The 26581-nt window shown below is 46.4% G+C and overlaps 2 protein-coding genes and 1 long non-coding RNA gene across 5 annotated transcripts in view; 1 reads left to right on the forward strand and 2 right to left on the reverse strand.

Moving 5' to 3' along the window:
- The window catches only part of LOC115130509 (receptor expression-enhancing protein 2-like), a 31200-nt gene extending 30350 nt beyond the window's left edge, over positions 1-850 (reverse strand). The window contains exon 1 of the mRNA XM_029661717.2: positions 682-850. Coding sequence (XP_029517577.1) covers positions 682-713 — 32 coding nt within the window. The 5' untranslated portion in view covers positions 714-850. The remainder of the gene's footprint in view (positions 1-681) is intronic.
- Positions 851-1867: 1017 nt separating this feature from the next.
- On the reverse strand, positions 1868-26390 carry LOC115130508 (lysine-specific demethylase 3B-like). Of its 3 annotated transcripts, none has more exons than XM_029661715.2 (24): positions 25825-26390; positions 16608-16784; positions 15398-15511; positions 15203-15308; positions 14856-14980; positions 14672-14740; positions 13822-14538; positions 12351-13710; positions 11852-12059; positions 11404-11618; positions 11159-11311; positions 10556-10663; positions 10103-10230; positions 9633-9954; positions 9227-9498; positions 8682-8948; positions 8269-8440; positions 7970-8191; positions 7633-7752; positions 5306-5329; positions 3814-3953; positions 3323-3499; positions 2967-3101; positions 1868-2741 (listed from the first exon to the last, which is right to left on the reverse strand). In XM_029661715.2, exons 1-24 carry the CDS (start codon positions 26038-26040, stop codon positions 2661-2663), a joined length of 5628 nt encoding a protein of 1875 aa, XP_029517575.2. In that variant the 5' UTR covers positions 26041-26390; the 3' UTR covers positions 1868-2660. The 3 variants fall into 3 exon arrangements, with proteins under 3 accessions (XP_029517575.2, XP_029517573.2, XP_029517576.2); XM_029661713.2 differs by having other exon boundaries at positions 9633-9957; XM_029661716.2 differs by lacking the exon at positions 5306-5329 and having other exon boundaries at positions 9633-9957.
- Positions 3441-6190, forward strand: LOC135572190 (uncharacterized). The gene is made up of 2 exons (XR_010464101.1): positions 3441-3528; positions 3789-6190. It is a non-coding gene; the product is annotated as an uncharacterized LOC135572190 (long non-coding RNA).
- Positions 26391-26581: the final 191 nt, after the last annotated feature.

A 26581-nucleotide genomic window follows, 5' to 3' on the forward strand; every position in this document is an offset into this window, starting at 1 on the left:
TCAATAGTGCAGGCCTGGCTTCTATAAATCATCAACACATATGATCGCAACTGCACTGCTAACATGACACACGACAGCCAGACAAATCATTAATGATGCTAAATTATTTGGCTGTCAGCGTCATGCTAGCAGTACAGTTGCTGCCATGTTTTGTTGATCATAGCAGCCGGGCCTGCATTATTCAAGATTGTGCACGATTAGCGATAGCCAAGACTAAGGCATTTTTGCATTACTAATTTAGTTACACAACCAATATATGAATTCGTAAATTAGCTTCAGTAGATGGCATTAGCAAGCTTGTTAGCCATTTAATGTATTCCACCTTCACTTCAGTTGGCTAGCAGGGTTGTCATTTCAACTAACCACATTAGCTAGCTAACGTTACCTTGCCAATTTTGCACTGGCTAACGGTGTTGCTGTAACGGTGTTGAAATTTGCCTACCATCCTGGCTTTATGAAACACCAGTGGTCAAAATGCACATTTAGACACCATGGGCTACATATAAACCAACGACAATTTAATTGCTAGAAATTTGCTTGCTCGCTAGCAATCTGGCTATCAAGATAACTGTTCGCGTGTGCTCTGGGCACAAGCCATGGCAGCGAACAGATGACAGCGCGAACTAGCGTATGTAGCTATAGAACGCGATAACAAACAGACGCTGCAGAATGCATACTCACACTACCAGCCTGGAGATAATCCACGACACCATCTTAATCGATTGTAGTGAGCTTTTCCTTCTAATCGGGAAATCTAACTAGCTGTACACCCCCCCCATTCCTCCGTCCACGACCGTGTGGTTGTGATGCAAGTGCAGTTAGTTGCCTGCTGCTCCTGCTCTTGAATGCTCTATTTTACTGGCAGGTAGGCTACTGTGGATTCTGAATCTGCAGCATTCAAATCGCTGGAACTCCTCTTCTCTTAAAGGGGCAGGTCCACACTGTTTTGTCTTGTCCGTAGAGAAGGCAAAAACAACTGGTTACTGCCACAATGAAATAGGTCCTATGAAGGCTGCCACTGACCCCATTCGCTGAATTATGTAGGCCTAGCTAGATAGACAATACCAAAAAGCTCTACAGTGAAACGTCAGATGCACTGATGTCCCAGACCATCTCTAGGCCAGGGCTCTTAAACCCTGTTCCTGGAGAGCTATGGTCCTGTATGTTTTCACTCCATCCTAATCTAGCACATCTGATTCTAATAATTAGCTGGTTGATAAACTGATTTAGATTAGTTATGACTGGGGTTGGAGCAAAAACCTACAGGGGTGGGTAGCTCTCCAGGAACAGGGTTGGCCTGCTGTAGGCAACTGCCACAAGTCTGTCTTCATTCATTCCCTCGTAAAAAATATGGCAGGGTATTGTGTGCAATAATCTTTGCACAAGATAGTTCTATGGCATTATGTAATACAACAGCCGTTTGGGGTTTGGTAATTGAAGTAGTACCACAACCTATAACTAGCATGTGAATACACAGGATTTGCCATTAAGTAGTGGCTGGTTCTCTAGACTTCATTGGAAGGATATAAGAGCCTGCCTGCCTTATTGCTATTATCACTTTCAAATTTAGACTCATGCAGGTGAGTCAGGAGGCATAAGAACACTGGGTAGTGGCCTAGGGTGGTCTAGCGATCTAAGCCACTGCTGCAGCATGCATAAAAATCCATCCAAAACATGGAGTGGAACTGCAAAAACGTTTTTTTTAATGAACTAAATCATGCTGGTGCGTTATATGGACATATTGTTTACATAATCTTTAGCACCTGATACATACACGTTACAATGTGAAGACATGTAACAGTTGTTCAACAATTGAGTCCAATGACACACAATAAAGTTGTATAAATCACCTGAAATGACCAGTACATTTTATTTGTTGTGAACTTTATTTTGAAAAATCAAACAGACTGCTAAGATCATCAACATATATATTGATACACTGTTAACGGCCAGTAGTTCCTGTTCAGTTGGAATCGTGATTCTTTTACAACGTTTTGAAGTCTGCAGTTCATCCATGCAAACCTTGGGACAACAAAGATGACCAAATAAATGGAGATATTTCTCTAAGCCACTCTCTGTCAAGCATTCAAAAAGCCAATACTCTGAATTATCCTCCGGTGTATAAAAGAAAACATGTTTAAGAAGTCCTTGCTTTTAATTAAAAATAAGACAACTAAAAATCAAAAAAACTTTGGTCTAGTTCACTTCGATGCTTGTTACTTGCACAAGTCTCAATTCCACCACTAAAGATTAAAACTTCAACAACAAAACATATCTAAAAACAAGTGAACCCTCTCTTCTAAGGAAGAATAATAATATCACTGGTTGTCGCAAAAGGAAACATAGCCCAGTGCTCACATCTAGTCAGACGCTACACAGATGCTGAACCACCTCACATCACATGCTCTCCTCTTCCACACACACAAACAGGACACACTGACCTTAAATACAGAGTTAATCAGAAGTGAATTGGAAAACAACTAAGACGTGTAGAGCATGTCGTGTAACAGCGATGATGTAGTACTGCCTTCATCCAAGCGCTGACTATAGACCCCCCCCCCCACACAAAATAAGAGAGTTGTGAGCACATCACCGTGCCTCTCTCTGCACACAGACCTCTACTCTATAACTGCAGCTTGTGTGTGTGTGTTTAGCGGGCACTAAGAGCGTGCTAGCTTGGGTTCGTGGGCCCTCAGTGTTCCCACAGCGTCCTTTACAGCATGGTAGATGATGTTCTTCACCTAGAGAACAGAGATAAAAATTCCCGTCAGAATTGCAATTGTACCACAATATGTTACCGATTGTTTTAGCTGATTGATCAATCGACTCAATCCTTCATTCGTTCTCTCAAATAATTGGCCTATACTATAGTGGAGTCAGTTATAAGTGCTCTACTTTTGACCAGAGTCAAAACTAGTGCACTACATAGTGAATAGGGTGCCATTTGGGAGGCGACCGAAGTGTACCTGCAGCTTGTCCTCGTGGTTGGAGTGTGTGGTGGATAGGTGTCTGAACTCCTGGGTCAGTCTGAAACAGTGCTTCACATGCTCAGGGGACACAAAGTCCTCTGCCACCTTGATACAGCTGTACAGGTTATGCACCTTGGGGGCACATGAGAGAGGAGAAAGAGGCGAGTGTGTGATTTGTGTGTTTGAGAGTGCGAGTTGGCGAGACAGAATGTGTGAAAAGAAAAGCAAGAGTAGACATCATATAGCTAAAAAGGGATAACATAAGGGTACGCTATGCCCCTATGTAACCATTAAACAACACAAAAAGTCTCATTCTAAACCTCGACTGGTACGTCCAGTGTTTCCCCTAGTACCTGGTGGGGAGCCCCGGCGGGGATGAAGACAGCATCTCCCAGGAACTGTACGATGGCCCAGCCCTGCACGCCGTACTCCTCGTACAGCCTCCTGCGTAGCACCCCGTCCAGGTACCAGCTCTGGTCATGGATAGGGTCGTGGTCCGGAGGGTTCTCCTGGCCCTGCTCCTCACCCACCTACCACAGTCAAAGGATAAGAAGATATGGTAAATCATAGTAACATGGTATGGTATATCAGAGAGACAATGTCTACATCCAAAATGGCACCCTAATACCTATATAGTGCATTACTTTTCATCAGAGCCCTATTGGCCCAAACGTAGCACACCTGTATAGGTAATAGGGTGCCATTTGAGACTGATTTTATCATGGGAACAGTAGAACTAAAGAAGTCCAGCCACCATTTTAGATTCTTTCCTGAAATAATGCATTGAAAGAAAATTAATGTGCATATTGACATTTCAAGGAATGTGGTGATGGTGAACCCTGACCTTGCGGAGCAGCTCCCGGATCTTCTCTGCGTCTTTGGCGGCGTAGATGTGCCACAGTGCCCCGGGCTTCTCCTTGGCCTCGTACACCCTCCTCTTGGTCATCTCGTCTACGTCACCCTCCTCGATGGTGCTCATCACCTCTGCGGGACCACACAGAGAGAGAGACAGGGATGAGCAAACTCCGGCATCGGTCAGTCACTGACAGAGTCCATGTTCAAAGGGAATGATGTAGGAAAGAAGAAGTGCAACACTAAACATCACAAAGCACAGAAGTACCGCACACCTTCACATCCTACAGTTGTAGACACAGGAGGGAAAACACTACAATTCATTCACTACGTCGGAATCACGAGGCGCCATCTCAAACGACACCCTTTACCTATTCCCCTATGCAGTACACCATCTTCTGACCATAACCTTGTGGCCCCTAGTCAAAATTAGCACATTACAGGAGGAACAGGAGGAATAGGGTGTCATTTGAGACACAAGCCTAGGTGAAGTGCTGATTCATCATCAGTCATCCACAATCAGAGGGGCGCTCGGCTGGCAGGGGGAAATGGAATCTCCCTGTTATGACATCATTGTTGGCCAGTGGCAGCTGTGGGTTCAACCACAACACAGAGGTTCCAAATGGCACCCTATTCCTTCTGCAATACACTACTTTTGTCAAAATGGGTACCATTTGGGATGCAATCAGAGTTGCTCATCATTTACTAATCAAGCAAACATTTAGGTGGCTAGTGATAAACAGGACTAAACAACACTAACAGAGCTACATGTTTTATTCAAATTCCAGTCAATTGGACAAATTATCCAGATTGCCATAGATCAAGTTGCCTGCGTGGAAGAGAGAGTGTGTGAGTGTGTTCAATTGCTCTGACTTTGATCTCTGTTAGGCATAGAGTCCGGTACAGCTACATATGCTTGTCATGGTGATGTGTGTTTATTTTATAATCTCTCCCCCCGCATCTCTCCTCTATGAAGAGATATCAGTCAGGGGGGAATGTGACTCCAAAGATGGTCAGCTAGCAAGTTGCTGCTCTTTTCTCTCCTTGAGAGTCAGTGAACCTGTGCAAGGATACAGACAGTACCTACACCTTCATACATCTGGCCTTCCCCAACAGTCAAGGCCAGAACACCAGTTGTCCCAGATAACAGAAGATGTAATGCAAGGAAAGACTTACTAACATCTAACAGCATGAAAATAAAAACAGCATAAAAGTTGTGTTAAAAGGTTTTAAAAAACAGAATTTGGCTGACTGACTATCAGAGCATTACTGAAGGTCAGCTCTACACTGGAGGGAAGACCGCAGGCAGACTCCACTCAGACCACAAATAAACCACAAACAGACAGATGAGCCACAGTAGTGTTCTGGCCCCAACCGCACAGGGAGAGGACATGAGGATGGGGGAGTGGGAGAAAGAGAGAAGGGAGAAGTTAGTCAAGAAAAAAAGGCATGCTAAGGAGGTGATGTTATAAAAATGCACAGACCTTTACATCCAGCGATATCCGTCTCTGTGAATGAGAAATTTGACCACAATCAACACGTGAGACCCATTAAAGGGCCTTACCAGGGTCCTGTCCATTGATGCATGGGGAGGGGGGCTGGGTTAGCCTCGTTGGGCTTGTTTCACCAGAGTAGGACAGAAAACAGCATTTCTTACCTTTTTTCTATTTTTTTTTTAATGGGTCTCTACTAAGGTGCAGGTGCCTTAATATGCATGTATGATGTGTATGTCGTTGTTCCTCATCTAGTCCTTCTAATCATTAATGATGCTAGTGTTGAAATAACAATGTCCCAAGTTGGGATGAATAAAGTGGGAAACCTAGGAAAGTCTATAGGAGTGACTGAAGACAGGCTTAAATGGAACATTTACACCATTATTCTGTCTCAATGCTGAGGAATGGCTTCCTGTCCTTAGTTTCCAGGAACTGGAAATGCTGAATGGGACAGTAGTGGGCGTTTGATCTTTGTGTGAACCTATAGACTTTCCTATAGGAAACTTTGGAGCGCCTTTCAAATCCAATTGTACATGAGCGGGCCATTTCGGAGCCCATGTGGTTTAACAGTTAACATGTTTTTTGAAAGATTTTGCAATGTTTTTTTTTAATTTTATATATACTCTTTAGACCAGGGTTTCCCCAATTTCTGTCCTCGGCACCCAAAGAGGTGCATGTTTTGGTTTTTGCCCTAGCACGGCACAGCCAATTCAAATAATCAACTAATCATCAAGCTTTGATAATTTAAATCCGCTGTGTAGTGTTAGGGCAACAACCTAAAACATGCACCCCTTGGGGTCCCGAGGTCAGAGTTTGGGAAATGCTGCTTTAGATGTAAGGTGTTTTAACCTGTCATAATAAAACTGCTGAAAAATACCGTGCAGCAGTCAATGGAATTGAAAACATGTCTGTTCAAGGACAAAGATCCAAGGACCATCTTTTATTTACCTCACAAAAAAAACTATGAATCTTTTATGAGTGTTGCTGGAGGAAAGTGGTAATGTCAGTGTGCGTAGTGCATTACTGAAACATACCACTCAGTGCTAAATGGACACTTGTAATTGCTACCATGCCAATACACACTTGTGCTAATTGCTAGCCGTGCTGAAGGTTACATTGTTTAGTGCAGGGGTGTCAAACTCAATTACCGCACGGGCCATATTGAAAAAAGTCAAGGAATTCGCGGGCCCAGACCATCAACTGCATACAACTGCGACCCAAACTGGCAATTGTTTTATTTATATTTTAAATATACCCTTTTATAATGACCACTTAACTTACATAGGATGCTGTATAACATTTTAACAAATAAAACTAAAGAAATAATATTTGTCTAACCTTTGCTGCTATGCTTGCAGATATGCATAATATGCTGCGACCCTAACCAAACGTTTTTTTTTTTAACTGCAAATAACAAAAGGTCGGTTCACTAGGTTGTTGTAACATTTACACTTAAAACACGTTTGAAATGTTTCGCGCTGCATGGATCACCAGTGCGGTTGATAGAGGCATCGCTGTATATTGCACATGAAATGTATTGCAGGCTACTGCTCAAATGTTGCTGTAATAGGCCTACATGTTTCCCCTTTGCATGGTGTTTTGTTGCAAGTTTGTTGGTTATTCATTGTCAAGCTTAAAAAAAAAAACAAAGCCGGGCTACATTTTAGTAGCCTGGGACTTTTGGCATGTATGTGTCTGTGTACTTTCCCTCCCCTACACGCTATAAATCAGACATGTAAAGCAGCGCAATTGACGATGAAGTCAGACGGTGTAATTTCATAAAGAAGATGACTCAACTGTTGATTAATTTATAGGCCTTGTGTCCTTTAGTACAAATTTATATTAGCATGTAAATCCTTTACCTTATAATTTTGACAACAAAAATGACATTTCCTGTAGTACAGCAATGACCAGTTGGAACCGAATCTTGGTATCAACATTTAGCCTCCAACATTTTTTTATTTTCGGTCATTGCCATTAAGGAAAACAGTTGGGCTGCTGCAAATGTAATATGATACAGCACACTGGCTGGCTCGTGGGTGGATGTGTGTGGCAATGCACTGCCAATGGCCGTGCTTGCTGGGACTTGTAGTGCAGCGCAGACGGAATGGAAACGGGCCAAAATGAATTAAAAACCCAAATCATTGTGCGTGCCGGATTGAAATGTGTCACGGGCCTTGTGTTTGACACGTGGTTGAGTGGGATGTACATCAACGCTGGAATGAGTCAGCTGTGCGAGTCAGTGTTGCTGTGAGGTGAGTGTGTGTGTGTATTAAGTTCTGCTTCACTGTGCAAGAGTGTGTGTCGGTCCTACTCACCCTTGACGTGTTCCCCCTCTCCCTCGGGAATGCCCACGTACACCATGACGTTGACGGCATCAGACACGTCCAGATGCAGGTTGGTAGTGCCAACACTCCGGTCTTCGGTCTCGATCAGACCTGAGAGTGGGAGGGACGGAGAGAGAGATGGAAGGTGTCAGAGAAAGGGGGGGGGTGAAAAAGATGTAATAGAAGGAAGCATGGAAAGTATCAAGAGGGAAGAGGTGTAAAAAGAGAATATAAAAGGAGGAAATAGAGACAGAGATCAGAGACTGATATCCCTTTAAAAGAGTAAATGGGCTCATTACTAATCTTGCATATTCTCCTTCTCTCTCACCGTAGGCATTGTACATCTTAGGCCCCAGGTCTGGCCTGACAAAGAAGTTGGGCAGGCGGGAGGCCAGGTTCAGACGGCCGTCTCGCTTCGTGTACTCTGGGAGGGGCAGGTTCTCCATCAGATCATCAAAGCGTGTAGGCATCATGTCTCTGAAGTCTTCTCCGGGAGGCCAGTCCTTCAGCTTCAGAACCATGGGCTGACCATCACTACCCTTCAGACGCTCTGGGAAGAGAGAGATAAGGCGAGATGAACGAATGAAAGAACAAATAAATGGATGAATGAACGATCCCGTTACTTACTGGAGATGACCTGGAAGCCGTCCCAGAAGTCACGGACCTTGACGTCAGAAATGATGGCACAGTTCCGACAGTTGACCAGGTCAACATCCTGGTCCCCAAACTCCTCACTGAAGGCCTCAGGTCGCCACAGACCCCCCTTCAGACGCTTATGGATACCAGACACCAGCACCGGCTGGAGAGAGGAAGGAAAGAGTTCAAACAGAATCATCATCACCTCATCTCTCACATTACACATCTTCCTCTTCCAAACTTCATCCCCAAATACTCTCTCAGTCCATTTCCATCTTCCACACCACCATTTTACTCACACCGCCTTAGAACTACTCTTGGTGGGCACATATTTTTTTATAAAAATCTGTATTTAAAAAAAAAGTATTTATCGCCTTTCTACCCCACAGAGAGGTCTCTCTCACCTGGCCCTGTTTCCAGCACTCTCTGAAGATCTTCCAGTTGTTGGTGTTGGAGGGATCCTGCAGGCAGAGCAGGCGTCCGTCACAGAGCCAGGAGTGGGAGGTGTGGGGGTCCAGCACGCTGAGGCCCATCACCCCCTCCCTGCGGCCCACCCCGCCCAGCTCGCTGCCCCCCTCGCCCGTACGACGGCCTTCCGCCTTCTTGGTCTCCACCACCGAGGCGATGATATGGTCCAGGAAGTTAGGCAGGCTGCCCTTCATCTTGTCCCCCTGAGAGAGGGAGGAGGGGTTAGACCTGCAGTCTAGGGCTCCCATAGGGCTCTGATCAAAAGCAGTGCACTATATAGGGAACGATGTCATTTGGGATACAACCTAGAACTGTGTAGAATCTAAGAATTCTGGAATGGTCCCCTGTAATGTAATGACATAATGACATATGTAGGCATTATGGAAGGATCCATATCTGGGCACTCTGACATTCTACATTTGAGCATTCTGAAATTATCTGAATTCTCCTAGCTAACTGAGGAAAGCTGAAAGACACTCACAGCGGCTGAGGTGGAGAAGACTGAGGGGAAGGGTATTCCAGTGTCTCCGGGGGCCTGTGGGAGCCTCCCGGGGCCAGAGTTGAGCAGGTCTCGGAGGCTGGAGCCCTCTGGTTTGGGCTGGGTGTTGCTGGAGCCCAGCAGCAGGCTGTTGAACAGTTTAGGACTGGAGGAGGAAGAGGAGGAGGACGAAGGCTTGGACAGGGCGCTGAACGAGTCAAGTCCGAAGGGAGAACGCGTGTCCCGGCCCATCGCCGAGCGCAGCAACCCAGAGTCTAGAGGTGTGGAGAGGAGACGATGGTTAGAGATGGTCAAATCTAAACACATGTACGATACATTTAGAGAGTATCATTGAGAATATGAGTTAGGATTGAGACAAGATGAAGTGAAAGAGACCTTTAGTCCTCACCTTTAGTGTCCTCCACCTTGGCTTTCTGAGTGGCCAGGTCTGCCAGCCAGTGCAGGGCGGTGGAGTTGCCCTCAACTGTGGAAGGGCGGGGGTCCTTGGGGGTGGTGGTCTGGGCAGAGTTAGGGGGGGCACTGGTACTGTTGGTGGAGTTAGTATCAACCCCTCCTCCTGCCGCCTCGGATGACGTTGTGCTGGATGTAGGCTGTGTTTTGACCACTGTTGTCTCCCCCCCCTCGGGTTTAGGAGTGGTTGAACCCGCTGGCCCCCCACCACCCGTGATTGGTCCACTACCACTGCTCCCTATGCTGGAGGACACTGCAGACTGCTGGGACAACAATAGGGAACATTTTACTGCATTCTAATGAAGCCCTTGACAAGCAATATGTAAAACAAGTGAAAACCATATGTGGATGGTAGAAATGTAAAATATTGATCTTGGTTTGACATTAAAAAAAGGGGTGGTGCAGTACCTGTGAGATGCCGTTGGGGGCACTATGGCGCACTAGGGGCCTGTGGTGCCGGCTGGTGCAGGGGCAATTTGCCTTGATGCCCCATTTGCCCCGGGCTGAGTGCACCATATCCCCTATGTTATAGAGAGCTGAGGGAGAGAGACTGAAATGTCAATATGGGACAACTCTTATGGAAATACACAACATAATAATTGGATGGTATAGTTAGGGCTGGGAGTTTGTCCAGACCATGTGACATGAGCAGGAAAGACTCCAGGCCCCAGTTCTAGGCCCAATCCTATATGAGGATTTGATTGGTATAAGGAATGTGGTGAAACTTCTACTTAGCCTATCAGAGGGCAAGGTGGAGCTGTTACCATATTGCTTACAACTGTCAAATCCTCTCTGACATCCACAAGTGCTTAGGGGTCCATTTGGGCCCTAGACTTCTACAGGTATCCTGCTCCATGTTACCTGTTCCAGGTATGATCTGTGTGGGCATGAGGCTCTGGGGCTCGTGTCTCTGGCCTTTGACACACTTCAACCAGGAGAACACCTCGTCATCAGGCCCCTCGTCCACCTCTGAGAGACAAAAACAGGAAGGGTCATTTATAAGGGGCTCTGCACTGCAGCTGACCCATTGCTTCCAGCCACTCTGGGTATACAGTGGGGGTTGGGTTGTTCATAAATACAAAAATGTCCATTCCCTGTAAGTTAATGGACAAGAAAGTACATCTTATACAGATTCTTTCTTAACAATTTAGCAGCAGCTATATATCTTTACTACTTCAAAACCAAAACAAACATCACTGAAAGACCACTCAATGTTACCCCAGCCCGTCCCTGTGTGTTGAGTCTATGGTGGCAAAATTCCGGTAACTTCCCCCAACGTTCCCCAGTATTTCAGAAATCCTAGTTGGACTACTCTCAGATTTGCTGCTTATTCCCTTGGAATTCCAGGAATCTTCCATCCAGGATATCTGGAAAACCGGAGAATTTCGGGAAAGTGACCAGAATTTTTCCACCCTAGTTGAATCTCACACATTCTGTATGTTCTCTGGATTCTATGACTCTCACCCTCCAGAGGGCGGTTCCTCCGTTGCCGGTAGCAGTCCAGACACACCCCGAAGCCACACTTCCTGCAGACCCAGTGGATGTTGAAGAGAGTGGTCTCGCACACATCACACATCTCCCTGACGCCGCGCACCGCCCGCTTCCACGCCACTTTCTCTGTAGGACACAGACAGATTGGGCCCGGGTCAAAAGTATTGCACTATTAAGGGAACAGGGTGCCATTTTGGACGCAGACTAAGAGCACTCACGGTGAGGCTCGACCATCATCATGGCCTCCTTCTCAGACATGACGAGCTGACAGAACTGGTCTCCCACGTTGGCCAGGATGTACTTTGAGGTGTCCAGGTCCAGGCCCTCCTGTACGGACGGCGAGGGAAGCCACAGCCCCATGGCCATGGCATCGCTCTGCTGGGGGCTCAGGAAGCCCTCCACACGCAGGATGCCCTTACGCGTGAACGCCAGCCTGGTTAGGAGGCAAAGGTCAGAGGTTGGAGGACAGAGTAGTGGAGGACGCGTATAAGAGTAGAACATGTTGGATTCTAATTAAGGTTGATGAAATGACCAATATTCGTCTTCGCATTCCTTGTAAGAGGATACACACCATCGCCATTTCTCACACACACACAGTGCTTGGACACGCACACACGCGGGAAGAACACACAGTCTTTGGTACACAGACAAGCACACAGACGGTACCTGCGAAAGTGGAAGAAGCGGCAGGCCACGTTGGGGTCGTCGTCGTCAGGCTCCTGCTCCCGGTACTTCCTGTAGCGCTCCATGCGACACTCGCGACACTTGTGGAGGTGGGGCGCCACGTTGATACAGGAGCCGTCCTGCAGGAACGACTCTCCTGATTGCTTCAGACGACGCACCTTAGTCACGTCCTTCAGCACTGACTGGCCCACTGGAGAAAAAGGAAAGACCGAAGAGTTATAATTAGGATATGAAGCGATACAAAACAACGCAATGACAACCTATTCATCAAAGAGTGTAGGAAAGGATAATGGAATCATTAGGGAAGAGTTGGTCAGCAACTTTTCTTTACCATCAATCTTGCTAATGTTTCATGACCCTGACCACAATCTAACTTGCCTCAACATTGACGAATAAAATGTTACCAATGATTAGGAAACGCATTGACGTACTGTAGGAATACTTTATTATCAGAGCCCTATCCCGAGGCTCCAGGTCTTACCTTTGAAGGGCTTGTTGCGTGGCCGGCTCTTGGCTACCCCGGGGCCTTTACCCTTCTGCAGTAGCATGGCTCCCTCCTTGACAGGCCCCGGGAGGCCCCCGGGGACCTGCCCTCGCTCCAGCCCCTCCTCAGTCTCACTCAGGTCTGACAGGTCGCTGTTATCGCTGGAGTCAGAGTCACGTTTAGATACCTGGCCTCGCTCCTCCAGGGCAAACTTCTGGGCCTGGCCCTGGTCAAATGGCATTGGCGCATCCTCACCACTCCCCCCAGGGACAGCGCTCCCAAACATGGGGTAGCCCGAGGTGGAGCTGGGCCGGTCATCCAGAGACCCACACTCAGCTGAGGAGCCCTGTTCCCCTGTGGAGGCGCCCTCCCTGGGCTTGGAGGGGGCATCAGACTGGGGCCTCTGTATGAAGGCAGGTCCTGGGGCTGGGGAGGAAGAACTGGAGGCAGCGGCGCCTGAGAGGGAGGCGAAGGGGGAAGACAGGATGCCCTTGGGCGGCTCGGACATTGTAAATAGGTTGGGTTTGCTCTCCGAGGCGGTGGCAGGGCCCAGGGTCTCAGGCTCCAGAGGGGATGGTTTGCCACTAAAGGGGCTGTGGGAGAGCTTCTCCCCATAGGCCAGGAAGGGGTTGGAAGGCTCCTTGGAGCCCTGGAGGAACAGGTTCTGGTGGCTGTCTGTCTTGGTGCTGAAGCCACCCACCGCGCCACCGTTAGTGCCACTCCTGTTAGCACCACCCAGAGATCCAGAAGCCGGAGCCAGGGGGGTGCCGATCGCAGCCATTCCCAGAACAGAGCTCCTCATCCCCCCAGAGCCGCCGCTGAAGGAAGACGAGAGCTTGTCCCCTCCGAAAGGCTTGTTGAGCACTCCGTTGCCTGCCGGCTGGGTCTCAGGCACTTTGGACTGCTCTTTGAGATGAGCTGTAGCTGAGCCAAACAGGCCAGTTGAAGCGGGGGCTAGAACAGTCTTTTTGAGTCCCTCTGTGGAGGCGGAGGGCTTGAACAGGCTAGGAGGCTCCTTACTACTCAAGCTCTCTGACACTGCTGTGAAGTAGTTGGTGTCTTTAGCCTGGCTCTGACCCAGGCCTGAAGTCTGGTTCTGATTAGAACCACCAGGGTTCTGGCCAGTCTTCTGACTCATACACTGGAAGAATAAGTTCTGGTCTTGCTGCTGCGGTTGGGCTTCGTTGTTCTTGGCGCCTCTGAAGGAAAAGCCGAAGGGTCCGGGGGTGTCCTGGGAGACTGACGCTGTGTTGGAGGAACCGTTGGTCTGGGAGCTTACCTCTCCGAACACAGAAGCACCAGCAGGCTTGGACTGAGGCAGCCGGAACCCAGCCGCAGCCAGAATGGGCTTAGAGCCCTAAAGAAGCAGGATAAGGAAATAGCATATTAGTGAAAACAATTATAGTTAGTAATTACAGTGTTACTACACAGGTTAAGAGTAAAGTCACGTTAAGTGTTACTAATTCACCTCCGTCTGGTTGGGTGGTCCTGTCCAGGCGGTTAGTTTGGGGCTGAAGCACAGGGGAGCAGCGAGGGCCACGCTGGGGGCACTGCCCTGCGATGGGGACGAGATGGTCACCGGGCCGGGGGACACCAGGGCAGCCGTCTTGGGGTAGGTAGACTGGGATGGCTCCTCGCTCTCTGTGATCAGGGCTGCTGGGGAAGGCTTGGAGGCCGGAGCTCCAGGAACCAGGCTGGGCATCTGGCCCAGAGAGGGGAAGGAAGTGTTGGAGAATGGGGAGGGGGCTGGTTTGAGGGGGGGTGGGGTGGGGGTGACTGTAGTGGTCGAGTCAGCAGACCCCTGTCTGTCCTGTGTGGAGAGGGAGCGTCCGTTTTCCTTGGGGTACCGCGGCGGAGCTTTTGATTGGTCCATGTGGGAGGAAATGCTGTTCGGGGTGGCGTGACCTTGTGTGACTTCAGATGAACTGCTGTTATTGTTGGTAGTGCTGTTCACTCTGCCTCCTCCACCCACTCCGTCTTCTCCTCCGGTTGCTACCTCCTCACCCCACGTCACCATCCCCTTGGTGGAGCCGCTCCCGTTCTGTCCCTCCGCTGCTCCCTCTCCCGCCCCCTTAAAACGCTTCAGAGTCACGTCCTCCTCGCCTTCCGACGATGTCCTCCGTCTACGGCCGCTCTCGCCCTTCACGCCATCGCTCTCCTTCCTCCGCCGAGCATTCCTCCCGTTCTGACCGCGGAGAGGAAGGAGCCATGTAAAAAGGATGAGGAAAATGCAAACTCAAACAAGTCGACCAACAAAAGCATTTTGGGGAAAAAAGCAAGGGAGGGAGGAATAGGAGTGCATACTTTATCCAACTTACCTCATCAAAGTGATCTTCAGCTAGTATTACATGCATTACCCGAGGATCCACCACCTGGGTCTCCTCTCCCTAGAACACAATAATAACACTTAGCTAACAGCTGTCAATACCTCCGCCATATTACCTAACATCTAAAAAGGTACTATGAAAGGCACATCCAGGCAGTGTGTGTGTGTGTGTGTACCTGGTCCATGGTGATCTCCATGATGTGCGAGTTGGGGTCGTGCCGAGAGACCAGGCCCAGGGCCCAATGCTCGTCAAACTCACACTGGTAAACCTGAACCCTCCTGCCCTGGATTGTGTAGGAGCCTGGAGAGACAACACAACCAACAGGACAGGGCTCAAAGACCCGTGGAGTAGCGCACGGTAAGAGAGAAGAGATGACGGTAAGAGAAGAGGTTTGAGAAGGCCAGTATTGAGAACTGCAGTGTAGGAAAACATGGGTGAGCAATGAAAAGGCAGGAGGAAAGTCAAAGTACACAGCACAATAGGTTTCCATTCATTCCAGAGATAAGTCTAACAAAGACTCACCCTTCCTGAGGATCTCCTGCAGCTCAAAGTCACTGTGCCAGCTGGACACCGCAGCCTGCAGAGATGGCTGCTCCAGCAGGAGAGAGTGTCCCACGTCTTTCTCTACCTACAGAGCAAGACAAAATTCACAGAGTGATACCACACATACACACTTCAAATGAAAGTTGACACACACACAACCTTGAGTAAACCCACCTCAAATCTCTGGAGTGAATTCCCGTCAGGGAGGAAGTCGAGGGTTCGGTTCCCGAAGAATTCCACAGGGACCAGGGAACCCAAACCCACACGGTCCACTAGAGACCGGAACGCCTAGCGGGTCGAAGAGGAACATCGTTAGGAAAAGAACCACTAACTCTGAATGATATTATGTAGTCAAGCATTTTTATTACCCCCCCCCCCCCACCTTTAATTAACTAGGCAAGTCAGTTAATAACAAATTCTCTATTCCCTAGGAACAGCGGGTTAACTGTTCAGGGGCAGAACAACAGATTGTTGCCTCGTCGGCTCGGGGATTCGATCGTGCAACCTTTCGTTTACTAGTCCAACGCTCTAACCACTAGGCTACTCTGCCGCCTCTGTTAATTGGTGGAGTGGCTGGAGAATGATCTCTAATCTTATCCTCTGGCAAAGCATGAGGGAGCCCGTTGAGCTGTTTTTCTACTGAGAGGAGCAGCAGGTTGCTGCGTGTGTTCTTCTTATGTAACGGTAACAGGTCCTCCAGACATCCCTTGCTGGGACAATTGCATTTCCACAAGCTGGCCTGGCCTCACTTCAAGATGCAGGTGTGCCTCAGGGAGTGTGAGAGGAGAGTCACATACATCATACATGCACCCTCTGAACTAACCTTAAAAGGAGAGTGTAGTACCTATTTCTCCATGCCAGACACGCATATAATAGTAGCTTAAGAGCACCCCAAGAAAACATCAATCGTTATTATACTATGTTGTTCTAAAAGTTAGGTTTGAGGTTCTCCAAATCAGCTCTTACTTCGGGAAACAATGCCACTTCGGAACCAATGTATATTAGTTAATATACAGCACCAACTACATAAATATCTGTTATGGTCCATTACTTGCTACCAGGACTTTAACCCCATTTTACAGCCCATGACCTAATAGTCTCCCCCAATAGATGTGTTTGTAGGTGACCTCCCAGCATGCTGTTGGCAACTGGTTCAGATTAGTTGCTTAGCTGTGGTTCCATGTATTTTAACTATCACACCTGATTACATTTGTCAACACATCAAGTCCTTCAATTGATGAATCAGGGGAGGTAGTTCAGGGCTACAACAAAATTGTGAAACTTCTGCAGGGTCAGAGAGGAGAGGATTGAAAACCCCTGGCGTGGCTCAGTGTTACAGTCCAAACATTATTTGGTAAACCCTAAGCCAGAGGTGGCTACTCACCAGGGCAGGCCAGGCTATCCCAGGGGCTCCTCCAGCTGCAGGGTGGTTCTGGTTGGGGTCGCTGCTGCGGTTAGCCCAGACGATGGAGGACTCGACCAGTACAGCTCTCACCTCCTCCCCGTACACCTGTACCCAGGACCGCCTGCGCCACGCACAGTCCTCAAACTCCACAAACACCTGCAGGACAGGGGGGATGGAAGAGCGGTGTCATTTATGTAAAACTAGCTATATTAACTCAGTGTCATGTTAGGAGTATATTTTCAAAAGAACAGAGGTAAGACAAAACACTGACAACATTGGACTGATGGGAGAAGAGCAGCCACGGACAGAGTCAGCAGGACAGGCCTTGTTAGGATCATACACAGTCAGCAGAGCCCGGGCAGTACTAATGACTCAAACACAGCACGTCTACTCCTCAAAGTCTGGGCAAGGCGCCATCTCTCTCGGGAAGAGCAGTCAATTATTAGAAATAGGCAAGACAATTCAAAAACGGTCTCACTTTCTCATTTACCCCTCATTGTCAATAAGTAGCCTAGTGCAACATTATTGATGAGGATTACAGTGAGTATGGTTAAATTCACACAATGCGACTGTGAATAGTCAGACTAATATAGTTTGATTTAAACATTTAGATGCTTTGCAAGAACAATTCTCTAATAATTCTGTTTACATGGACACACCTGAAATCAAATCAAAGTGTATTGGTTGCGTATAGCGGCGTTATAGCAGTGCAGCGAAATGCTTATGTTACTAGCACCTGACAATGCAGTCAAGTCAAACAATGTAAATGTAAAGAAAAATATTGTAAAAAAACAAAACAGCAAGTAATCAAGAATGAACAACCCAAATAGCACTGTAGCAGTATCAAGATGCAATCTATATATAGTGCATTTGGAAAGTATTCAGACCCCGACTCTTTCCACATTTTGTAACATTAGAGCCTTATTCTAAAATGGATTCAATTGTTTTTCCCCCCCTCGTCTACACACAATACCCCATAATGACAAAGCAAAAACAGGGGTTTAGACATTTTTGCAAATTTATACAGAACCAGTCAAAAGTTGACACAGAGCCTCCCAGGTGGTGCAGTGGTCTACGGTGCTGCATCGCAGTGCTAGCTGTGCCACCAGAGACTCTGCGTTTGAGCCCAGGCTCTGTCGCAGCCAGCCACGACCGGGAGGTCCATGGGGCGATGCACAATTGGCCTAGCGTCGTCCGGGTTAGTGAGGGTTTGGCCAGTAGGGATATCCTTGTCTCATCGCGCACCAGCAACTCCTGTGGTGGGCCGGGCGCAGTGCACACTTAACCAGGTCGCCAGGTGCACAGTGTTTCCTCAAAAACATTGGTGCGGCTGGCTTCCGGGTTGGATGCGCGCTGTGTTAAAGAAGCAGTGCGGGTTGGTTGGGTTTCGGAGGACGCATGGCTTTCGACCTTCGTCTCTCCCGAGCCATACGGGAGTTGTAGCGATGAGACAAGATAGTAACTTGGGGGGGTCAAATGTATTTTAAAAAATAAGTTAGAAAAATTAAGTTTGGACACAACAAGTCAGCGAGTTTCTTTATTTGTACTATTTTCTACAGTGTAGAATAGTGAAGACATCAACACTACGAAATAACACATTTGGAATCATGTAGTAACCAACAACTAAAAAAGGTTAACAAATCAAAATATATTTTAGATTCTTCAAAAGTAGCCACCCATTGCCTTCATGACAGCTTTGCACACAACTGGCATTCTCTCAACCAGCTTCAAGAGGAATGCTTTTCCAACATTCTTGAAGGAGTTCCCACATATGCTGAGCACTTGTTGGCTGCTTTTCCTTCACTCTGCGGTCCAACTCATCCCAAACCATCTTGGGTTGAGGTCAGGTGATTGTGGAGCCCAGGTCATATGATAAAGCAATCCATCACTCTCCTTGGTCAAATCTGGACTTACACACCCTGAAGGTTAGTTTAGGGTCATTGTTCTGTCTCAAAACAAATGATAGTTCCACTAAGCCCAAACCAGATGGGATGTTGTATCGCTGCAGAATGCTGTGGTAGCCATGCTGGTTAAGTGTGCCTTGAATTCTAAATAAATCCCAAACAGTGTCACCAGCAAAGCACCATCACACCTCCATGCTTCCCGGTGGGAACCACACATGCGGAGATCATCCGTTCACCTACTCTGCATCTCACAAAGACACAGCGTTTGGAACTAAAAATCTCAAATTTGGACACAGACCAAAGGACAGATTTCCACCGGGCTAACGCCCATTGCTTGGGCCAAGAAACAAGAGCAAGTCTCTTCTTATTGCTGCCCTTTAGTAGTGGTTTCTTTACAGCAATTCGACCATAAAGGCTTGATTCACGCAGTGTCCTCTGAACAGTTGATGTTGAGATGTGTCTGTTACTTGAACTATGTGAAGCATTTATTTTGGCTGCAATGTTTGGTACAGTTAACTAATGAACTTATCCTCTGCAGAAGAGGTAACTCTGGGTCTTCCTTTCCTGTGGCGGTTCTCATGAGAGCCAGTTTCATCATAGCCCTTGATGGTTTTAGCGACTGCACTTGAAGAAACATTCAAAGTCCTTGGCATTTTCCAGATTGACTGACCTTCATATCGTAAAATAATGAAGGCCTGTCATTTATCTTTGCTTATTTTAGCTGTTCTTGTCATAATATGAACTTGGTCTATCTTCTGTATACCACCCCCACCTTGTCACAACACAACTGATTGGATCAAACGCATCAAGGAAAGAAATTCCACAAATTAACAAGGCACACCTGTTAAATGAGATTTCAGGTGACTACCTCAAAGCAGGTTGAGAGAACGCCAAGAGTGTGCAAAACTGTCATCAAGGCAAAGGGTGGCTACTTTGAAGAATCTCAAACAAATCAAAATGTAACACTTTTTTGGTTACTACATGATTCCATTTGTGTTATTTCATAGTTGATGTCTTCACTAGTATTGTACAAATTTAGAAAATAGTCCAAATAAAAACCCTGGAATGAGTTGGTGTCCAAACTTGTGACTGGTACTGTATCTCTGCAGATGCTCTCAAGCTCTGTCAGGTTGGATGTGGAGCTATTTTCAGGTCTCTCCAGAGATGTTCGATCGGGTTCCCGTCCGGGCTTTGGCTGGGCCACTCAAGGACATTCAGAGACTTGTCCTGAAGCCAAGACACCGCAGGAGTGGATATGTGCTTAGGGTCGTTGTCCTGTTGGAAGGTGAAGCTTCGCCCCCCCAGTCGGAGGTCCTGAGCGCTCTGGAGCATGTTTTCATCAAGGATCTCTCTGCACTTTGCTCCGTTCACCTTAGTGCGGCAGAGATGGTTGTCCTTCTGGAAGGTTCTCCCATCTCCACAGAGTGCCCATCGGGTTCTTGGTCACCTCCCTGACAAAAGGCCCTTCTCCCCTGATTGCTCAGTTTGGCCGGGCAGCCAGCTCTATCTAGGAAGAGTCTTAGTGGTTCCAAACCACTAAGACTCCAGAACTGTGCCTCGACACAATCCTATCTCGGAGCTCTACGGACAATTCCTTCAACCTCATTGCTTGATATTTGCTCTGACATGCACTGTCAACTGTGGGATGTTATATAGGCAGGTGTGTGCCTTGCCAAACCATGTCCAATCAATTGAATTTACCACAGGAGGACTCCAATGAAGTTGTAGAAACATCTCAAGGATGATCAATGGAAACAGGATGCACCTGAGCTCAAATTCAAGTCTCATAGCAAAGGGTCTGAATAGTTAGGCAAATAAGGCATTTCTGTTTTTATTTTAATTCTAAAAACCTGTTTTCACTTAGTCATTATGGGGTATTGTGTGTAGATTGATGAGCAAATCATTTTATTAACAAAACGTGAAAAAAAGTCAAGGGATCTGAATACTTTCCGACTGAACTGTGTATGTACACAAGGCGAATTTACACAAGCCAAACTAAAAAATGTACACCAGTAGATACAGTGGGGCAAAAAAAGTATTTAGTCAGCCACCAATTGTGCAAGTTTTCCCCCTGAAGATGAGAGGCCTGTAATTTTCATCATAGGTACACTTCAACTATGACAGACAAAATGAGGGGGGTCATAAAACATCACATTGTAGGATTTTTAATGAATGTATTTGCAAATTATGGTGGAAAATAAGTATTTGGTCAATAACAAACGTTTCTCAATACTTTGTTATATACCCTTTGTTGGCAATGAGAGGTCAAACGGTTTCTTCAAAAAGTCTTCACAAGGTCTTCACACACTGTTGCTGGTATTTTGGCACATTCCTCAAAGCAGATCTCCTCTAGAGTAGTGATGTTTTGGGGCTGAAGCTGGGCAACACAGACTTTCAACTCCCTCCAAAGATGTTCTATGGGGTTGAGATCTGGAGACTGGCTTAGGCCACTCCAGGACCTTGAAATGCTTCTTACGAAGCCACTCCTTCTCTTGCCCGGGTGGTGTGTTTGGGATCAATGTTATGCTGAAAGACCCAGCCACATTTAATCTTCAATGCCCTTGCTGATGGAAGGAGGTTTTCACTCAAAATCTCACAATACATGGCCCCATTCATTCTTTCCTTTACACAGATCAGTCGTCCTGGTCCCTTTGCAGAAAAACAGCCCCAAAGCATGATGTTTCCACCCCATGCTTCACAGTAGGTATGGTGTTCTTTGGATGCAACTCAGCATTCTTTGTCCTCCAAACACAACGAGTTGAGTTTTTACCAAAAAGTTATATTTTGGTTTCATCTGACCATATGATATTCTACCAATCTTCTTCTGGATCATCCAAATGCTCTCCAGCAAACTTCAGAAAGGCCTGGACATGTACTGGCTTAAGCAGGGGGACACGTCTGGCACTGCAGGATTTCAGTCCCTGCCAGCGTAGTGTGTTACTGATGGTAGGCTTTGTTACTTTGGTCCCAGCTCTCTGCAGGTCATTCACTAGGTCCCCCCGTGTGGTTCTGGGATTTTTGCTCACCGTTCTTGTGATCATTTTGACCCCACGGGGTGAGATCTTACGTGGAGCCCCAGATCGAGGGAGATTATCAGTATGTCTTCCATTTCCTAATAATTGCTCCCACAGTTGATTTATTCAAACCAAGCTGCTTACCTATTGCAGATTCAGTCTTCCCAGCCTGGTGCAGGTCTACAATTTTGTTTCTGGTGTCCTTTGACAGCTCTTTGGTCTTGGCCATAGTGGAGTTTGGAGTGTGACTGTTTGAGCTTGTGGACAGGTGTCTTTTATACTGATAACAAGTTCAAACAGGTGCCATTAATACAGGTAACGAGTGGAGGACAGAGGAGCCTCTTAAAGAAGTTACAGATCTGTGAGAGCCAGAAATCTTGCTTGTTTGTAGGTGACCAAATACTTATTTTCCACCATAATTTGCAAATAAATTCATTAAAAATCCTACAATGTGATTTTCTGGATTTTTTTTCTCATTTTGTCTGTCATTGTTGAAGTGTACCTATGATGAAAATTACAGGCCTCTCATATTTTTAAGTGGGAGAACTTGTACAATTGGTGGCTGACTAAATACTTTTTTGCCCCACTGTATATTAGTGAGCTATATCACAAATCCAGTATAAATAAATAAGCGGTGTGTATAAACAGAAACTAAAATACAAATGTACAGTAACAGAAATATTAGAACAGACTGTCAGGAACACATTATTTAAAATACACAGTGTGAAACGTTAAGCGACCAGTGGTTCAATGTCTCTATAACATGGGACCGCAGCGTTGGCTGCATGTGTGTGTTCATGAGGTGTGTGTGTTGTGTGTGTGTGTGTGTTGCCTGGTGGACAGCTAGTGATGGCTGTTCAGCTGTCTGATGGCCTGGTAATAGAAAGTGTTTAGTCTCTTGGTCTTGGCTTTGATGCACCCGTACGGTCTCTGTCTGTTGGATGGCAGCCGAGTGAACAGTCGAGGGCTCGGGTGACTGAGGTCCTTGATGATCTTCTTGGCCTTAGACACCGGGTGTAGTCAATGTCCTGGAGGGCAGGCAGCGTGGCCCCGGTGATGTTTTGTCGACAACACCCTCTGCAGAGCCATGTGGTTGAGGGCGGAGCAGTTGCCATACCTGGCGGTGATGCAGCCCAACAGAATGCTCTCAATGGTGCATCTGTTGAACTTTGCGAGGGTTTTAAGGCGTCAGCATACTTTGGTTCAGCTGGCGCCTAGCTGAACTTGGCCAGGCGAACACGAACGAACGAGTGTGCTCGCAAGACCTTCAATTGAGAAACTAGAAAAAATAAGCAATAGTACTTTGTCCAACTTGAGACGATATAGCCAGAATACACTTCTTCAAAAGTCATAATTAATCTAAGACAACGCAAGAAATCTGCCATTAATTTTGATGTTTTTCCAGAGGAGACCGTAGTCGCGCAATTTTACACCTAACTAAGATGTTTGGTGCAGTATTTCGCAAATAAAAAAATATGCATGAAAACAAGTCGTCTCTCTTGAATGAGAACAAACACCTCATTGAAGAATCCCTACTGTCAACCAATCCCAGACGAAAGGGGCGTAAGCACCATATACTACCCACCACTGCGACCTGTATGCTCTCGTTGGCTGGCCCTCGCTTCATATTCGTCACCAAACCCACTGGCTCCAGGTCATCTATAAGTCTTCGCTAGGTAAAGCGCCACCTTATCCCAGCACCCACCCTCCATGCAGGTATATTTTACTGGTCACCCCAAAAGCCAATTCCTACGTTGGCCGCCTTTCCTTCCAGTTCTCTGCTGCCAATGACAGGAACGAATTGCAAAAATCACTGAAGCTGGAGACTCGTATTTCCCTCACTAACTTTAAGCATGAGCTGTCAGAGCAGCTCACAGATCACTGTACCTGTACATAGCCCATCTGTAAATAGCCCATCCAACTACCTCATCCCCATATTGCAAATATATAAAAAAAAAAAACATTTGCTCCTTTGCACCCCAGTATCTCTACTTGCACATTCATCTGCTGCACATCTATCGCTCCAGTGTTTAATTGCTAAATTGTAATTACTTCACCACTACGGGTTATTTATTGCCTTACCTCCCTAATCTTACCTCAATTGCACACACTGTATACAGATTTTTTCTAGTGTGTTTTTTACTGTACGTTTGTTTATTACATGTTTAACTCTGTGTTGTTGTTTGTGTTGCACTGCTTTGCTTTATCTTGGCCAGGTCGCAGTTGTATATGAGAACTTGTTTTTAACTGGCCTACCAGGTTAAATAAAGGTGAAATAAAAAATTTATTAAAAGATGTCGGCTTGCCTCGTGAAAAAAAAAATGCTGCGCAAGAACAGCCCCCCCAAAAACTTGCCTAAGACCAAAAACACTGGCACAATTTATCCACGAACTGTTCCGGATGGGAAGCATGCTGAATTTGAGCCATTTAAAGTTGTAGAAACTCTGTTGCACCTTCTTCACCACAATGTTGGTGTGGCAAGACCATTTCAGGTCCTGAGGGATGTGGAACTTGAAGCTTTTTTAACCGATCCACTGCAGCCATGGTCGATGAGGATGGGGGCACGCTACCTCTTCGGTCTCCTGTAGTCCACAAGAAGCTCTTTCGTTTTGTTGATATTGAGGGAGAGGTTATCAGGCTACTTGATCTGACTTTGATAAATGCAGAAAATCACCATTCAAATAAACATTCTACCACAGACCATGTTATTTTTGTGAAGACTATTTGATTGAGTTCAAAAACATTGTTTGTATGTCAAAACTATTTCTAAGATAAATACTTTGAGTTTATCTGAACTCACATCACTCGTGCAAAAGAAGGAAGCTTGCGCTGCTTGTGCTAGCACGTGCTGAGCAAATACTCCATGGTAACTTGGATCAAGGCATTTAAATGCCCTACTTATTCTAAAGATTGCGCAGAACACCAGGTGGTTTAATCGGAGTATGCTTACTTCGATTATGACCTTAGTACACCGATTAAGATAAGCAGAGTAAGGTGTTAACATGACTAATGCCATAATCAGTTTAATATCAAATTATTAGTGTGCATGTAAACATACTCAGTGTGACAATGGATTGCATTTATATGGGCTAATGCTCTACTCTAGGTCTCAAGGCAGGGGCAAGATATATTTGTCAGCAGAAGTCCATTTTAAATGTGAAACTTGCTGACTCACTCAGCATACAAGCCCAACTTGGACAGCCTTGTGAATTTGAACTGTATGGTTCTGTGAGAGGAGAAACAAGTGCTGTGCTTTGAAGAATGCCCTCCTACCAAGACCAGATAATCTGCACATAAGACATTGCATATAGACATTATGATGATCAACACATAGTCCATGCAAAAGCAAAATCATACAGACATATTTACATACAGTAACATATCTCCTCCCAAGAGAAACAAGAACAGGAGTGGAGAGGACCGAGCGGTGTCTGTAGTTACTATCGGCACTAGTTTAAAAGCCTATTTCCCACAAATGGTTCTGGAGACTTCCTTGATAGCTGAATAAACTACTCCAACCAACACCTGTCCCTTTCTAAAAATCTGGATTTGACCATTGCTTTGGTACAACAACCAAAAAAAGACATCCGACATCATTTATCCTCTGTAATTATAGTTATGGATGGCATGCCTTGTAATCAATCATAGGATGCATCATCAAGTCAGACAGCTTTTTCAGATGTATTTATACTCTCGACCGCATAATCTTCTAGCTACATCATCCACATTGATCAGTGAAATGATAGGAACACATAAGGGGTCACGCAATTACGAAAAATGACTTGTGAAAAATATGCACTTGGTATCATGACGTTGAAGATAATGCACGCAACAAATTACACCTAACTATGTAGGCCTAACGTTAGCTGTATCACCATCCATATCTACATTCAGTCATTTGAGGCTAACAAATCTAATACACCGAAGTTCACATTTTAATGAGGCGATGCCTATTGCACATGAATTTCATTCTGGAGACTACGCTAAAGTTGGCTAGCAAGCTAACTAAGTTAAAAATATGTCGAAGGCCCAAAATCCCCGGGCTAAATTACGGAGACAGTGGCTATCTGGCAAACGCAACACAGCGGCACGATTGGCTAGCTTTCGCTATTCACAATGTGTTAGTTGGATCACATAACTTAAACATAAACAACGGACCATGAATTATTTGTATGCTTTCTCTTTTCAGTTTCGTTAAATACGTAGCTAGCTAGTTAAATTATGTGTTTAGCTTGTTAGCTAGCTAACGGTAGTTTTTATTCACATGAAAACACTGACCGTCAGCCCCGTAGCTGCTGCTGTTGTTGTTGTCGCCTCTCCTCCGCTCACCTCTACCCCTGGGCTGGCCAACCCTATGACGCTGACCGCCCGGACGGTCCCCCGGAGCCAGTCACGAGTCCAGGCGGCCTGTTCCACTTCGGATCCGGCTGCGGACCTGCCATCGTTGAGGAGCAGCAGAAGTCGCTTCCCAATCAGTTCAAGAGAGTCTCCCATATTTATTTAGCCACTGTGAATTGCAGGAACAACTTCCTTCGCATATATTTCTGTTGGGAACTCCGATGCACTTAGCTAACGTTAGCTAGCCAGCCAGTTAGCCAGGTTAAATCGGCCTAAAATAAGTGACAGATTTAAACCTCAACTACCGCAACTTTGCTGCATGCACCGGAGTCCCCTCTTCCGTAGGATGCACGGGAAAATACGGCGGACCAAGTCACGCCACAAATAGAGAAGTACCGATATGTTATTGTCCGCAAAACCGCTATCCCGCTCTATCCGCCATTGAGGCTTGCAATTGCAAGAATCAAACACACTCCTCCTCGTACGAGCTACAAGGCTCTACTGCGGAGATAGCTAGCGGGCGTGTGAATTGCAACAGCGTCTTATGCTGGCTCATCGGTGTACTACACAGAACCCGTTCAATCTGGAATGCCAAATAACAGTGTCTGGATATCTGGAAAAAAATACAGTTGGCCTAAATGGAAATCCATTTAGGCCAAAAACGACTTTTGCTCGGACACCACAGATATGCTGTATA

Source organism: Oncorhynchus nerka, linkage group LG6 (genome assembly GCF_034236695.1).
Source record: "Oncorhynchus nerka isolate Pitt River linkage group LG6, Oner_Uvic_2.0, whole genome shotgun sequence".
NCBI classification, from domain to species: Eukaryota; Metazoa; Chordata; class Actinopteri; order Salmoniformes; family Salmonidae; genus Oncorhynchus; species Oncorhynchus nerka.